At 39.4% G+C, this 17,027-nt stretch overlaps 1 protein-coding gene across 2 annotated transcripts in view; it reads left to right on the top strand.

Annotated features, from left to right (window-relative positions):
* The window catches only part of Gdap2 (ganglioside induced differentiation associated protein 2), a 51,791-nt gene extending 36,294 nt beyond the window's left edge, over positions 1–15,497 (top strand). Inside the window, exons 11-14 of one of the 2 annotated variants that reach the window (XM_040752151.1) lie at positions 2,221–2,360; positions 4,676–4,730; positions 10,111–10,254; positions 14,571–15,497. In XM_040752151.1, coding sequence (XP_040608085.1) covers positions 2,221–2,360; positions 4,676–4,730; positions 10,111–10,254; positions 14,571–14,618 — 387 coding nt within the window. In that variant the 3' untranslated portion in view covers positions 14,619–15,497. Of the gene's footprint in view, positions 1–2,220; positions 2,390–4,675; positions 4,731–10,110; positions 10,255–14,570 lie in introns of those variants that run through there. The other variant, XM_040752152.1, reaches the window with a different exon arrangement.
* The last annotated feature ends 1,530 nt before the right edge of the window (positions 15,498–17,027 follow it).

Below are 17,027 nucleotides of genomic sequence, written 5' to 3'. Positions count from 1 at the left end.
GTGGGGAACAGGGCATGTTGGGGTGCCTAGAATGGGAAGAGTAGATGTGATACACTGTTTACTTGAATGAAATTACCAAAGATTAGATAAAAGCTGTCCTATTAAAACATTTACATACATACATATATACATACATACATACAATCACACGTACACATATTACCCTAAAATATCAATTCCACTAGAAATAACTACAAAAAATAAGTTGTAATTGACCCATGTGCATTAAAAGCATAACATCCTTAAAAAGGAGAAAGTACATATACTTTTAAGGTAAAACATAGCTATTTAGAAACTGATCAGAACTTGTAACTCTCAGACATTTGGTCAGTAGTATTTGGGTGTGTGAAAGCAGTGAGTCCAGTGTCTTGCAGGTCCTCTAACTTAAATCTCCAGTAGCTAGCTGATGATGGCATACTCACAAATGGAATGTTCTGTGACCCTTAGAATCTGTGATTCAAAGAGGCTGGGATACAACTCCGATTACAGTGCTTATATAGCCAGCATTGGAGGAGAGTTTGTGGTTGAAGCAAGTACAGTAGAGAGGAGAGATGTGTCAATAGGGGACACGACTAAGTAAAAGGTGAAGTAAGTATTTCAGAATGCATTCTTTTGGGGCTGCAGAGATGGCTCAGCAGTAAGAATGGATACGACTCTTTTCGTAAGACTCAATTTGCAGCCCCCACAGTGGGTGGCCCACAATTGCCACCTCTAACTCCAGCTCAGGGAATCCGATGCCAATGTACACCCCTGAGCACATGGTGTACACTCACAAATACACACACAAATACAATTATAATTTTTTTTTTTTTGGTTTTACGAAACAGGGTTTCTCTGTATTGTTTTGGAGGCTGTCAGTCCAGCCTGGTCTCGAACTCACAGAGATCCGCCTGCCTCTGCCTCCCAAGTGCTGGGATTAAAGGCATGCGCCACCACCACCCACCAAATAAAATATTTTTTAAAAAATTAATTTTCTTATTTTGAGGAGAAGTTGTCCCTTGCAGCTTTCTCTTTTTTGCCTAATCCTATAGATAACAGTAGAATAACTTAAAGATAGAGAATTTGAAGCCAGAAAGAGTGTCCTAGTTTGCCTAAGTGTGAGTAAAATATGGATCAAAAGGACAGATAATGTGTTAAGAGGAAGAGTAGAACCACTAGGGATAAATGTATTCACAGAGAGAGAAAGAATTACGTCATAAGTTTCTGTGTGCAGCCGTTTGTGTTCTTAATAGTCAGTGTGGCATCCACTTCATTAGTATGGCTTCCTCAGATGAGAAGAAAACCCCTACATTTGATTTTTGTGTATGCTTGCATAGCATTCCTGATATTATGATGTGTTATTTCATATTTAAAAATGAGACTTACTGTGAGGTTCAAGCCAGGTAACATTTACAAAGCAACTCTGCCCTCCTCTGCCTGCTGTGTCTGCAGTTTGGTCCTAATCCACATTAATGCCAAGGACTCCACTGAGGAGGAATTAACTGGAAGCAGCCTGGTTGGTAATCCTTTTGGTTCAGGTAGTTTAGCTTCCTCTTTGCAGTTGTTTACAGCCAAACCACTGGGTCACTTCAGCCCTACTTGGGTTATATTTCTCATTTTGTTTTTAGTTAGTCTCTTAAATTTCTTAAAATAGAACAGATTCACATTAGATCATCCTCTTGAGTTCTAGACATGTTGCCCAATGTGTTGCCATCCACCCACACAGTGCCCTCCACTTTCCTCATTCAGATAAGCATTAAAAGTTGAGCTGCCACGAGAGCATGGAAGGAGCGGCTCCATAGCATGTGCTCTGTGCCTTTCCTGAGTCTGTGTCTCCTCGCCAATGGACAGACCTTGGTGGAATGCAAACAGAAATGTCAAGGATTATAGTGTCCATTAAAATTATAACAAGTATTAAATCTTAGGTCTAAATGCTTTGACATCATTGTCCTAGACAGGAAAAACCTGATAGTTTTCCAAGGGCTCTTCCAGGTATTTGTAGAGTTTTTCAGGGACCAAAGATTAATTATCCACTTACTTCCTTCACTTAGAACACCACAGAGAAGGGCTGTGCCACAGCCTTTGAGAACATCACCAAATGCTGGAATGACTCACTTGCTAAGAGAATTGATCCCTACCAATCTACTCTTCCTGTCTGCAATTATAGATTAGATTAATCTTAGGGGATAGGTTCCCCATCTCTCAGCCTACCGTGAAAAGTGCTCTATTCTTCTCTTCTAGGCTCTGTTATATTTTATCCATGTAATGGATCACATCGCTGTGAAGGAATATGTGTTGGTGTATTTTCACACACTGACCAGTGAATACAATCACCTGGACTCAGACTTCCTAAAGAAACTCTACGATGTCGTTGATGTCAAGTTAGTTATTTTTGGAAATTATGAAGGGGGTATTGCTTCTTTATTTTTACCACTAAGCAATAGCAAACATTTATAAAGACTTTTGAAAGGATATTTCATGTGATAAAGATTTTTATCATATGTACATTAGATATTTTAGTTATAGGAAGCCCTCCTTTTGCATTAAACTAAACTCATTTGTAATCTTCTCACTTTTGACCACCTTGGAAGAGGTTTGGTATCATACCTAATCTTTGTGTATAAAATAATGAAAGTACAGCCTTGATTGCTGTGATGTGTTAATATACATACCAGATTATACTCTTAAACATTATTTAACTTGATCCAGTAGCCTGTCTACTGGGAGGGATACTGATAACAGGTCCGAGGAAATTTGTCCCTGTGATTATAAATAAAAACAGAAACTGAACATGAACTCACAGGTAAAGGTTTTCATTGGAACAAGAAGAGGTGAGCAAAAGAGAAAAACACTGGTTTTGGAGATTCAGACTGCCTGCTGACAGAAAGGAGCAGGCCATTTATGGGCTTCTTAGGGGGATTTGGGGTTGGTCAGTCATGAAAACAGACTTTTTTGACATTTCTTCTTTGTGGAAGTTTAAGTAGACTTCCCACCACCCGCCCCCATGTAAGATAATATCAGTGGCCAATTTGTCTCTGGAGACAATCTTTACCTTGTACATGATGAGGTTTTCCCATGTGACAAGGGGATGAGGGACAGGCACATTACATCGGTAACAAGGGAGGAGAGAAATTAGGTGTGACAGGCTTTATGGATCAGGGGCATGGGAGCCCATGTCGTTACCGCTGAGTATCCTGTTTGTTATCTTTTAATGTTTTTCTACATCTGGAAGATGGGAGAATAGTAAAAGATGACATTTATTGCCCCAGTTGTCACAATTTTATATACAGAATTGAGATTTCCTAGCCTACTGACTAGGAACTAGGAAATTATTTTCATTAAACTATATTTCCAGGCTGGCGTTGGTGGTGCATGCCTTTAGTCCCAGCACTCAGGAGGCAGAGGCAGGCGTATCTAAAGCATTCTACCCTCTTGGTACCTATTTTATTTGTAGCATCACAATGTTTTTATGGGTTAGGTTGAAAAACCATTTTACAGTTAGGGAGCAAAGAAGTTAAGTTACCATAAATTTCCATTGTCTTCCACTGTAAAGAGAAGCCTTTTCCTTGAGAGAAGCTTTCCCGCCAGCCTGGTTCTAGAGCCATATCAGTCCCAAATAAACACACAGGAGGCTATATTAATTATGAAGCTGTTGGCCTTGCTTGTTTCTTACGGGCTAGCTCTGACTTAAGTATTTATCCCATAATTGTTAATCTAAGTATTTCTCTTACCAGAGAATAGTTCCGGGCTTCCTACCCCATGGCATTACATCTTGACTCTCTGTGTTTCTCCTTCCCAGAGTTCTCCTGGACTCCTAGTCCCACCTATCTAGATTCCTATTGGCCAGCAGTGCTTTATTGACATAATCACAGGACTTCCCACATCATTCCACCATCTATTAAACCTCATCTTAATTAGCAATACTAATGCTTTAATTGAACAGACACCTATTTTGTGTGCTTTGAAGTATTTTGTAATGAAGCCACACATCACTATATACCTACTTCTGCCACTAACTTGCCCTTCAACTAACACAGCCCTCAGCTAAAATAGTGCTGCTGATATTTCTCTGAAGTCCTTACAATTAATCTCATATGACTCGGTGGTGACTGATAAATTACTGGAAGACAGGCTTCATGGAGTAGCTGGCTGAGGCCCAGGTTGGGTTCTAGGCATTGCCTCTTGGTTGTCAGATCACTGTGTTAAAGTAGAGTCAGTGCTGGCACTCTCCTTAGAGCCACTGGGAGGATCAAGTGCGAAGCCTTCTGAGAATCACTGGGTCGTGCAGTAAGTAACTTGTAAAATAACTAACTTTTAGTTCCCGATGCCTGCTATAATTTTAGTAATTTCAAAGTGACTTTAATACATTTGAGCTCAGAGACTCTGTTGTGGTATAAAAAATAATGTACAATGATATCTTTTAAAGTATGAATTGACTTGTCCTTCCTTGAGGTACCTCCGTCACAGTGAGGGGCAGCATTTAGTGCTTCCTTTAAAATAGGCAGTTTCAATAATGAAATGTTCTTAATTATTTTTGACATTTTACCCAAAATTCAATATATTAATTCCTGCTGCTTTTAAGGTATTTTTCTCTGTGTGAATATATTTATTTATTTATATACTTAGGTAAAATGTTGATTGTTCATACAGATGAGTACTTCTAGTGTGACTTATGGTAACTGTTTGCTTTGATTAGATACAAGAGGAATTTGAAGGCTGTTTATTTTGTTCATCCAACATTCCGTTCAAAGGTACAGTACTAATGTTTTGACTAAACCCTGAATTTAAGTGCACTGCATGCTCAGGATGCTGTATCTGCTGATTTGTTTGCCGTTTTCATTGACTGAGTTGCTGTGTTCCTGATGTTTGCTTGTGTCTGACTCTGGTACCTTCTGAACAGCCTCATCAGCCACAGCTTCCAGTCTCTGCCTGTTTGTGTTTGACCTTTGCTCGTGCTCTTACCCAGAGCCCATTCTCTCCTCTCTGCTTATGGCCCACCTTTCTGGCCTTTCACATCTTGGTTCAATAATTACTTTCTGTCCGAAACCTTCCTAGTATCATCCTATAGCTAGTAAATACTCCCACATGTGTCACTTAAGAGTTCATAGCTTTGATCATTGTAATGATTTCATTCCAAGTACACATTTAATGTCCTGCCTTTTTGTGTTAACCTGTGATGGCTTGAATGTAGCTACTTTGCTCACAATTACCTTTTCAGTACCTGCTCCTTCCACAAGAAATCTAATGCCTTGGTCCTTGTATGCTCTAAAAATATCATAATTCTTGTTTTCATCTTCCTACATCCAGGCAAGTACACATCCTGTCATTCAGTCACTCTCGTAAATGCCCAAAGTGACAGATAGCCTTTTACTCTTTCATCATGCCTGCCCATAATAAAACTTAGACTAGAGAAAAATCTCTATGGGGAAATCACAGCTCTGTGAGGTTTGGAGTCCTTCATGAACTCACAGACTTCACTGCTGTAGCTATTCACATTGATGAGGTGTCTCACAGGCTCTTCATTCTCCACAAGCTCCATCCTGCTAGCTTCTCCTTCACAGATTGCTTTGCCTCATCCTTACCGAACACATAAGGCATCAGTAAGAAACTCTGTACCCTTCCTATCCCACACCTCATCCCACCACCTGCTACCTCTTCTGTTGTGGCCTCCCTTTTCAGTGTCATAAAATGTGTTCCTTCTTAACCAAGGACAATTTCTCTACCTGAGTTCCAGTTTCCATAACAGTAATATCTAATAGGGTTATTGTTTGTTTTGAGCATTTACTGTGTGTAGTTTCTTCCTGTATTATCTTTGAGTGTGCTTTATGAGTGGCATCCTTTACAGGCAAGGGAATTGATTCTTGGATTAAGTACTTTCCCAAGATTACTAGCAATGAGATTTGAGTGTAAATGTATTACAGAATATTCCAAACCTCTAAAGAATTGTTTCACATGGCATCAGTTCAGATGTGGGGTTGCTGTCCTGGCTGCAGCTAGATGCCATTGTACTACTTTGCCATGATTATGGGGACTAGGAAATGAGAGGGTAAGGCCCATATACAATAAATCCTATTTAAATTTTAGTAAATCAAAACTCTAAACAGAATGTCTCTAAACAGATAAAATTACAAATCATCACTATTCTGACTTCCATATTGTTCATGTCATTTCCAAGCCATTTTGCCCAACATGGAATTAACTGTTAAATTACTTTTCCTTCAGTGATGTTCACTGATAGAAAGAAGTCTAGTAGAGAATGAGCCCCAGGAGTTTATTTGGCTTGTGTTCTGTGACCCTGTGTTAGCTTTGCAGTTTTTAATAATCAGGAGGAAAAGAAATTATAGCATTCACAAAACATCTGAATTTCTTTCCAAGAATTATCAAATTTCTTTTTTATTGTAATAGATATTAAATAATGAAAGCAAACCTTACTGTGTACTTTTTTAGTTTATACTATAAACAATTGAAGATTTAAAGCTAAGGCATATAAAACTAAAATGTGAAGAGGAAAAAGGACAAAATTGGTATTCTTGGGTCTTCCCAAACAGGACCCTTTAACTATGTTTCCACTTCTGTCTGCTTTGAATAATTTTTTCCTGCCCACACCAATGGGATGTAAAAGGAAGACATGGTGAGAGAAACTGTCAGGTTTGGTTTCTCTTCTGCTGATGGGATGCTAAGGTCTGCCTATGCTTCCCCAGGGATGCCTGCCCCCACCCTTTTCCATCAACACCCTACCATGTCAGTAAGGTAGAGCCCACTTAAGTGTCCTATCGAAGAACTGGATAACTACAGAGACCTTAAAATACCATACACACATAGCTTCATCTTATAGATGGAGAAGCTGAGGCCCAGAAAGAAGTACAATTTAAAGAGTACCGTACTTTCCCTGAGCAGTGTTGAAGTAAGCTACAGACTCTGTTTGGTAATTCTTTGAGCAAACACTGATATCCTCCTAAATAAATGCTGAACATCAAACTATGGATATGACATTGGTGTTCCTTACAGAGCTTTCAGACTAGAGCATCAGCTAGTATCTCCAGACTGTTTGTTGTTATGCAGTAGCTTGGAAGAACAAGGTACAGTTGGGACATTTAGAAGGAATGGCCTTTTGCAGAGTTGAGGATACTGAAGCAAGACATGTAAAAATATTTAAGGGAGAAAAAAAATGTGCTAAAAAAATTCCCTAGCCAGGCAGTGGTAGCACACATCTTTAACCCCAGCACTCAGGAGGCAGAGGCAGGCAGATCTCTGTGAGTTTGAAGCCAGTCTGGTCTACAGAGCTAGTTCCAGGACAGAGAAACGTTGTCTCCAAAAGAGAAAGAGAGAGACAGAAAGAGAGAAAATTCTTAGCTCCACAAATTTATGTATTTTCTATATAGCAAAACTGCATATATGGAACAGACATTTCCTTGTGGACATTCGTTGCTTGTAGCAAGTTTACCTTAGGTAGTAATTATTAAGTTATTTGTTGTTTATAACCTAGCTCCTTTTCTAGAATCTATGTCATTACAGTAGTTCTCAACCTGTGGGTCATGACCCCTCTGGGGGTCAAATGAACCTTTCACAGGGTTTGCCTAAGACCATTGGAAAACACAGGTACTTATACTACAATTCATAACAGTAACAAAATTACAGTTATGAAATAGCAACAAAAATAATTTTATGGTTGGGGCTCAGCACAACATGAGGAATTGTATTAAAGGATCAAGGCATTAAGAAGGTTGAGAACCACTGCTTTAGAAGAAAGGTTAACACACAGTTACCCTATGTCACTTGAGAGTCCAGTGAAATGCGCAGCAGACAGCTGGTGTGGGGTTAGTTCTTGCACATAGTCTCCTCATAGACATTGCTAGTTCACCAGCTATGTCTGGGATGAGTTTTCAAGCTCATAATTGGAAATTTTACCTAATCTAATTTGTAGAAGTTTGTTTCACAAAAGGGTGTGTGATAGCATGTGTTAACACAAGTTGATTTTGATAAGCAGTTCATTCACTGTTTAAATTGCTTAATTCTAATTTTGCCTAGTGTCTTTGCTACTCCTATCAAGTCCCCCAATAAACTTGAAAAATGGGAGGAAAGAAAATTCAGATAATAATATGGGAATTTGAAGTTATTATTAGGCATCAGTAATATAGATGACATCAATAATAATCCAGGACAAAAAGGACATTATAAAATAGGCCTTAGTATTCATTCATCCTTTAACAAGTACTTGGAACCCAGCTCTGTAGATACCTACACAATTTTATGCTGTTATTCTAGGATTGTCTTCTAGAAATCAGAGAGTTTACAGAAATGGATGTAATTGGAATACTAGGAAGTAGGTCCAGTCTCAGGTCTCTACAAATGAGATTTAAATGGGAGAATAGAAGAATCTACACAAGGGAAAGCCTAGAGCAGTAAGTGAGAAATGGGAGGTGACAGCTGTACCAATTTGGGAAATTTGACTAGGCTTTACATGGTGATAACTTAGTTCAATGTTGTCTGTTATGTGTCTTATTTTACAAGTACATTTGAAGGAATTATGTCAAATAGGGAAGAAGTATGTCATATTAGGGGCTTGGGATATGTAAAATGTTTGGAAGAGCCACTAAAGAATGTGATAACATACCAAAGAGAAATTAATAAAAAAATGAATTAATGGAAAGCACCCAAAGTGTCATGCAGGCTACCCAAAGTGGCTGTGGTCTCTCCCAGGGTTTTATACTGTTTTGGAATATATTAGGCAGTCCACTGAAAGCTCTTGTGGATCTGCTACCATATTTTATAAGTAGGAATAGAAACAACATCAGGACTGCTATGTAACCTGTTGATAAAAATTCAGATAGGTAAATAATATATACGTTGTAGCTGTTACCATATTTGTTAGTATCAGAAATACCACTTGCTATTAGAAATTTTCTGGTTCTTCCAAGCTAACACACCCTTTCACTTACATGCTGTAAAGTGAGTTAAACAAAGGTGTCATTCTCTGGTTTTCTACTTTTAAAGACAATCAAAGCTTATTTACAAAATAAAAAGGGGTGAATTTCATCATCATATGTGTCTATAATGCACTTAGATCATATTCAGTCCCCATTATTTTTTCTTAGTCTTCCTCTCCTGTCCCCAGTGTTCCTCTTCTTCCCAAATAGCTAGCTACCTTAATGTCCTCCCCCTTATATATTGATTCTACATATGAGAGAAAATGTGTAATGTTGTCTTTGTAATATGGTTTATTTTGCTTAACAGCATACTCTCCATTTCCATCCATTTGTCTGCAAATGGCATAATCTCTTTCTTCTTTATGGCTGAAGAAAAGTTCCTTGTATACATGTTCATGTGTACACACACACACACACACACACACACGTACGTTCTGGGCTTCAACAGAGATCATATGGCAGTTATCAAGTGAAAATATCTTAGTTCCAAAATGTTGGAAACATAAACAAGAAAACCTTTGTAGTCTATTAACGTACTATACCAAAATATTGATTATTGTATCAAATAATGCATTCGCCTGTCTTTCAGACAATCTACTTTAATCATAGTCTTTTCCCCTTCCCTACCTCCTCCCAGATCCTTACTACCTGCCCAATCTTGTGTTTCATCTCTCTCTCTCTCTCCTTCCCCATCTCCAGCATCAAAAACAAAGCCAAACAACAGTCAAACAAAAAATAAAACAAGAAATAGACAAAAGCCGTGGAGTCCATTTTGTGTTGGCCAACTACTCCTGGCATGGGCCTGCCCTGGAGTGTTGATGTACCCAGTGGCCTCCATTTTCCCTGTCCTAGCAGGTATAAATTGCACATAGGTTCAGTCAAGAGTCAGAAGCATACATTGTGACTCAGCGTACTGCACACACAGGAGTGTGTCTACACTGATATAAAGGCTTTATGAAAGAGTCTCCTTATTTTAGCCCCAATGGTGTAATTGTTCTTTCTTTTTTATAGATGTTCCTTGTACTCTGTGAAATTGTTGTACAACTCACTAATTAGCTATAAACTGTACTATGAAATAAAACTTGTTATTGTACAATTTCAAATATTTTGAAATTACAAATTTTAAGTAGTGTAAAATTTCAAAAGTGTATCTATTCCTCATGGTGGCTACTAGCTTAAATTATTTTTCTCTCCTATTAATCAGGTCTCAACATGGTTTTTCACCACCTTTTCTGTCTCAGGATTGAAGGATAAAATCCACCACATAGACAGCCTACACCAGCTCTTTTCTGCCATATCACCAGAGCAAATAGACTTCCCTCCTTTTGTCCTTGAATATGATGCCAGGGTAAGTGCCTGCTCTCTTTTGCCTTGTGTAGTTTGTGGATGTGTTACAGAGTGCCAGGTATGAGTATCATCTGAGTGTGTAATATGCTACATGCTTAGTAAGAAAGCTGTTTCACAGAGCTTTTGTCTCATTATATGTAGATATATACTCCTGTGTATGCAGTATGCTGAGATACACATATGCTACAGAGCAGCATGTGAGTGTGTGAACATGTTGCAGAGCAGCAGGTGTGAGCATGTGAGTGTGTGAACATGCCACAGAGCAGCAGGTGTGAGCATGAGAGTGTGTGAACATGCCGCAGAGCAGCAGGTGTGAGCATGAGAGTGTGTGAACATGCCGCAGAGTAGCAGGTGTGAGCATGAGAGTGTGTAAGTGTGCTTCAGAGTATCAGGTGTGAGCATGAGAGTGTGTGAACATGCCGCAGAGCAGCAGGTGTGAGCATGAGAGTGTGTGAACATGCCGCAGAGCAGCAGGTGTGAGCATGAGAGTGTGTGAACATGCCGCAGAGCAGCAGGTGTGAGCATGAGAGTGTGTGAACATGCCGCAGAGTAGCAGGTGTGAGCATGAGAGTGTGTAAGTGGGCACAGAGCAGCAGGTGTGAGCATGAGAGTGTGTGAACATGCCACAGAGCAGCAGGTGTGAGCATGAGAGTGTGTGGACATACCACAGAGCAGCAGGTGTGAGCATGAGAGTGTATAATTGTGCTTCAGAGCAGCAGGTGTGAGCTTTGGAGTAACAAGTGAGTATTTTTTCACACAGTAACCTTGGGGAAAGTCCTTATGCCAAGAGGGTATTCCAGTCATGAATTGAAGATGGTCTTTGGTTATGTGGACAGTTTCTGTCACATCAAAGACTTTTCTTAAGATTGAGAGTTTTTAGCTATATGAACAGCATGACTGCATTACAGCGTAGACATTAAGTCAGGCAGCCTCTCTCAGTAGCCCCTGCCCTGTTATAAGTTGCATTTTCTGAGGGTTATGATAATGTTTGTAATGCATCTACCATGTTAGTGATGTTATTTATAAGTACATTTGTAGATCTATTGCTGAAGAACTAATCATAGGACTTCTCTGAAATATCACTAAAGTTCTTTTTCTATTGTGTATATTCACAACAGCCCCTTTATAATATTTTTTAATTGAGAACTTTGCCAGAAGTTAGTCAAGTACCTTGGCTAACTGTTGCTGATGATATATCTTTATGCATGAGCCAGAAGACGTATTGTAAAGTACTACCGAGTTTGAAGTATTCTCCCCTAATTGTTGTGCAACATGTTGAATGTCTTTAAATAAAAGGCATGCAGGACATTTCTCTCTAAGGTTTCTTCAACTTCAACAATGATTTCTATTCCCCTTATGTGGAGAGCCAAGTATTTACTTCTAATAGCTAATAAACTTTCACATTTGACTGTTGCACAGAAAGAATTTGTATTTGAAACAGCTGGATCATAAAACAAAGATTATTCAATATATAGGATTGGAAAAAGTTATGTCAATTTGTGTTTTCTTGAAGATTGCTGGAGTATAAACTGTCTATTGTTTGCCTTTGAACTACACCTGTCATGCTTGAATTCATAGCAGGAAATGTAAAAGGCACAAAGGAACATTTCGATACCAAAAATCTGAATGCCATTTTTAAACTACTATCTAAATGTATAATATTTATCCTGCAAATACAGAAAGACTACTCCACCAGACTCAAGCTTGCTTTTGTTTTGCCTGTGTGGTTTAGCTTTCTCTTGTTTTGAATATCAAAAAGGATACAATGACAGGATCATCAAAAGGAAGTATAACTTCTAAACTAACAATTGACTCATTAAATCATCTCTCTCCACCATGCTAGAGTTTTCTAGAATGGAAATATACCATCTGACTATCAGGACCAAAGACAGACATAAAAATGAAGGAGTTAGCCGGGAGGTGGTGGCACACGCCTTTATTCCCAGCACTCGGGAGGCAGAGGCAGGCGGATCTCTGTGAGTTCGAGACCAGCCTGGTCTACAAGAGCTAGTTCCAGGACAGCCTCCAAAGCCACAGAGAAACCCTGTCTTGAGAAACAAGGAAAGGAGTTGAAGTATGAGGAGGAGACGGTTGAGGGACAGGCAGAGAGCATATCATGCCATTCTGCCACTGTGCATGCTCTAGGGTGGGCTTTGCAGTCAGAGGGGAGTGTTCTGCAAGGGAAAGCTGCCATTACATTCCTGTGCAGGGAGACAGACCAGTGTGGAAGAGCAGAGAGGCAAGTCTACAGGAGGGACTCAGCCTCAGCTGAGACCAGAGTGAAGCTGTGCTGCTGAGGGTGGCAAGGCTTTGAAGCGAGGAGGTATTTAGAGCTGCACTATGTGGAGACAAAGTGGCCGTGGGAGATGAAGGAGACAGCAAGTGCTTTTGGTTGATGGCATTTCTGTTGCCCCAGAGAAGCAATGTGAGGGAAATCTTGAGAGACATGGGAAAGGTTCAGGTAGTTAGTGTGTTTAGTTTGTAACACGGAGTTTAGGATGTGGACCTGAGACACCAGGAGGTGGTTGGATAATGATTTGCAAGGAAAATTTGAGTCATAATTGGAAAAAAAAGAGTACAGAGTCGGCATACTTTTTGTTTAGTTGTGCCACACACTTGATAGCATATTATTTTGTAAAGGACTGAATTGGTGTTGATAGGTATCAGTTTCAGTGGACTTAAAAACTCACTCCAAAGATTTATGTCCTTTAGGAAGCCAACAGTTTCTGTAAGATTAAAAGGGACCTATGAAAAGTAGTTGAAAGGTAATTTTTATCTAGATTTAAAAAAAAATACTGAGGCAGCTTCCAGAAAAGAGGGAGTCAGCATTCTTACAAGTAAAATCGGAGTATGCAATTTTGACTGACGAGAATCTTTAGATTACTGTGATTGTTTCCAGAAATAGAGGCTACTTGATGGCTCAGCAGTCTCCTGTACAGTGCAAAGCTGATGTAGGAATCTCTGTTTCGTGGCTTTGTATTTCAGACATGTGCCATTAGTTTGCCACAAAAATCAATGCAGATATGAAAAACTTTACAAAATAGCACAGAAGAATAGAAGAGAACCCTTACAGAGGTGTTCAGAATAGATTCTCTTCAGGAATATATTTCTCAGGGCATATTAAAAAATGCAGAATTGTTAAGATTACAGATCATGATAGACATGCCAAAATGCAAACTATGTATTTTCCCCCAAGTTTAGCCAATTCTGAGATTTATTTCTATTTTCTTTTTTCCCCCATACCTGGTCAGATTTCCTTCTTATCAGAAAGTCTTTGATGTCCTTTTGATTTCCTGGTTATGACACCAGGGTCAGTTCCTGCTCAGAGCATCCTCCCTGAAGACTGGCTGAGCTTCTGGCTCATTTTGACTCTGATAGCATTAAATTGCCCGTTAGGTGCATTCAGTGTAACTAAGGTAAATGCCATGAGCAGTCTACTTCCTCCCCTCTTCTCACTCCTGACTGGTACCTTATATTAATAGTAAGCATTTTCTGCTCGTGGCTTACTGAAGACAAGTTCTTTGCCAAAGAAATACTTTTGAGAAAAAGCAAAACTCTAGTCTTACATCTCAGAAATCTAATCTAGGATCCTCCTGCCATAAAGTTAGCTGCCTTGTTTTTAACCATGATTACCCAAAATGGGGGCCAAAGAATTTCTCCTTACATGACTTGGTTACTTTCTACATTTGATATTAAGTTTCTGGCATTTAATTCTCCATCTTGACGTGGAGCTAAATGGCCTGAGAACTGTAATCTTTACAAGCCTTGCCACTTGGGCGTGTCATGAAGATGCCTGCTGCCAACAGTGACAGCTACTAAATTCTTCAGAAATCATTTTTATTGTTCCATAACTAAATGAAGAATCAGTGATGTGAAGGTAGCACTGTCTAACAAGAATTCACTCGTCTTTAAATTTAAGCTCAGCTTTTACTCAGGAGGTAATTTAGTTGAACTACATAATCTGTGTGCTCTTCATTTTCCTTGTCAGTAAAATGAGAATGTTACCTATTCTGTGACATCATATGAGAACTTAAAGCAGCAGTGAAAACAAGGAGCCTGTAAATAGTCCAGCACTTAGAATGTTCAATAAACAATGCTGTCTATTAAAGCACATTGTCAACCTTGTGGCTTCTCCCTGCTTTACCCCACCTCTGACACACTCCAGTGAGACTACTCAGCACGAGATACGTGCTGGACATTTCAAATGTACTTTCCATTTATTGCAAATGTACTCACCATTTATTGCAAGTCCCTGTCTTGCTTATCCTCTTAACTTACCTTGTTGCCTAATGGTCTTGTCTTTTTTTCTCTCCACAGGAAAATGGGCCTTATTTTGCATCTTATCCTCCATCACCAGATTTGTGACCTTCCATCTTCCAAGTTCTTCTTGGTCACGGATTTCCATTTCACCACAACTCACCACCCATTGAAGTGATATTCATTTTTGCTGTACAGATCCAGAGAGCTTTTGTCCCCACCTCTCTGGTATTTTTTTATTGACTATATATTTTCTGGCACATAAACAATCTAAAACTGGTAGGCCATACTGAACTGCATATGTTTTAAATTTGTATATTTGTATCAAATGGAAATGTTTGTTTTTAGAGCATTAATAGAAACTGGGGATCAACTTTTCAGTGTCTTCAGTTTCCTGGACTCTTGTGTTACAAGGCCACCAACATTGCTCACATCATCCCTCACAGTGCACTGTTCAGACTGTCTGTTACCCAGGCCAGCAACATTATTCACAGTGTCTCCTAAACAGTGCACACTTTGGACTCTCCGTTACACAGGCCACCAACATTGTTCACAGCATCTCTTAAACAGTGCACGCTTCCTTTGTGTATTTAAGTGTTTCTCAAAATATATACAACCAGTGTATGCTGAGCAAATACATTGTTTTCCTCAAACCCAGGATTTAATATCATTTACATTTTATACAGATGATCTGATTATAATGTAGGATTGTCCAGGACCAAGAATATAGAAATGTGTCTGATTGAAACTATAAAAATCTTCAGCAAAACATAGGACTTGCAATTTGGTGGCACAAGGTAAGAGTGAGCTGTAAGTGCTTCCTGGAATATACAGTTTGTCAATATCGACACTGTTCTGGTCTCAACAGTGTGGGGAACACAAAGACTGTATCTTCAACTCTTTCTACAATAATGTGATCGACCTCCTCATCAAAAGAATGTATGTGCTAATAGCACTCCCAAGTAAAGAGCGTTTCCTAAGACTCCATCTTTGACCACACTGCTGTCTTTTCAGAGTCAGAGTCGTCGATGATTGTATTGGCTCAGTATCTCCTGAGTTCCCTACATCAGTAGAGTGGAAGTGTATAATAGTACACAAATCTAAGGACCTCATAATTCACTTTCTAGAAAACTTTTGCCACTCAAGGTTTATGTGTGCCTTAGCTTGTTTATGGGTGAAAATTGGAATAATACAACCTACCTCACAGAGGCAACATAAAGATAGCATTTAGAAAGAACTTGGCTATTCCAGGATACAGAGGGTTGAGGGAATTGGGGGTAGGATAGGGTGTCTTCAATTAATTAGTTTTTAATGTTGATGAGAGTAAATATATATAAAGGAATTCAGTAAGGCATTCCATGGGCCTTGGTACCTTTTGAATGATAGAGTTGTATTTGGGGGTGGGACACAAAAAGAAATCCAACTTGTGACCATTTCCTGCTTTGTAGATTTCTTCTGGCTCTCCTACAATACAGCCATTTAACGAGAGACATCTGTTACCCATTTTAACAATTTCTTCTTGAATTAAGGTCAAAGCATTATCATTTCCATGTGGGTGTCTTTATAGTCCTTTTGTGCCCACACCCCACCCACCTCTATCTCCCTCACTGTATCATGCACATTTGCAGTTCCGAGAAGGAAGAGTAGAGTCTTTCTGATCTCATGAGAGAATTTAAAGGGATAGTGAAGACGGGAGCCCTGTCCGTACTTCCAAGGACCCATTCCTCCTTGTCAAACATTCTTCAGTGGAGGAAAAGAAGCTTGCTTCTCTTTCCATTGTTTCCCAGTAGTCATTTGATACAGTTTCATATAGACAAAAAGTGCTTCCTGTTTCTTGGATAGGTGTCGTTGATGGACATGAAACCCTCTGTTCTGTCTATATAAATGGTAAGGACTTCCTGATATGTTCTAGGTCATCAGGCCACCAGTCAGCTGTCAGGTGTAAAGTTACTTTCATCGCTCCTAAAGCCCTGTCATCCTTAAAATACCTGGTGTTTGGCTCCCTCCCTTCAGCGATTGTTGGGTCCTTTGGTCTGAGGCATGGCTCACTAGAAGTGTCATAACAACGCACCTGCTCTGCTGATGCGGGACTTAGCTACCCAGAGCTGCCATCTATCCTAAACCATTGCTACTCTACACAATAGAAGCTGTGATCTACCTTGCTATTTGAACAGAGACAATGTTATGAACAATGTCTGTATTTTTCAGATAGTCTCACTATGTAGCCTGGGCCAGCCCCAGACTTGTGCTTCCCCTGTCTTGGTCTCTACAGTGCTGGGATTATAAACATACACCACCATACCCAGATCTGTGCAACTTGCAATTTCTTGTAGGCAATATTTCTTAAAGGACATTCCTTTTTGCATACCAGTAAGAATCTCCATGTACTGATATACTAGTCTAAGTGGCACCTGGAGTACAAAGGGGGAAAAGACTGTACATACCAACTATTTCATAGTAACAATGCCTAAAAAAAACTAAGGGCCACTAAGTAAAACACATTTAGTGTGGGACTGT

Source organism: Mesocricetus auratus, unplaced genomic scaffold (assembly GCF_017639785.1).
Source record: "Mesocricetus auratus isolate SY011 unplaced genomic scaffold, BCM_Maur_2.0 Super-Scaffold_100009, whole genome shotgun sequence".
Lineage (NCBI taxonomy): Eukaryota > Metazoa > Chordata > Mammalia > Rodentia > Cricetidae > Mesocricetus > Mesocricetus auratus.
Note: the sequence above shows the minus strand (reverse complement) of the source record. Positions and strands in the feature narration are given on the sequence as shown.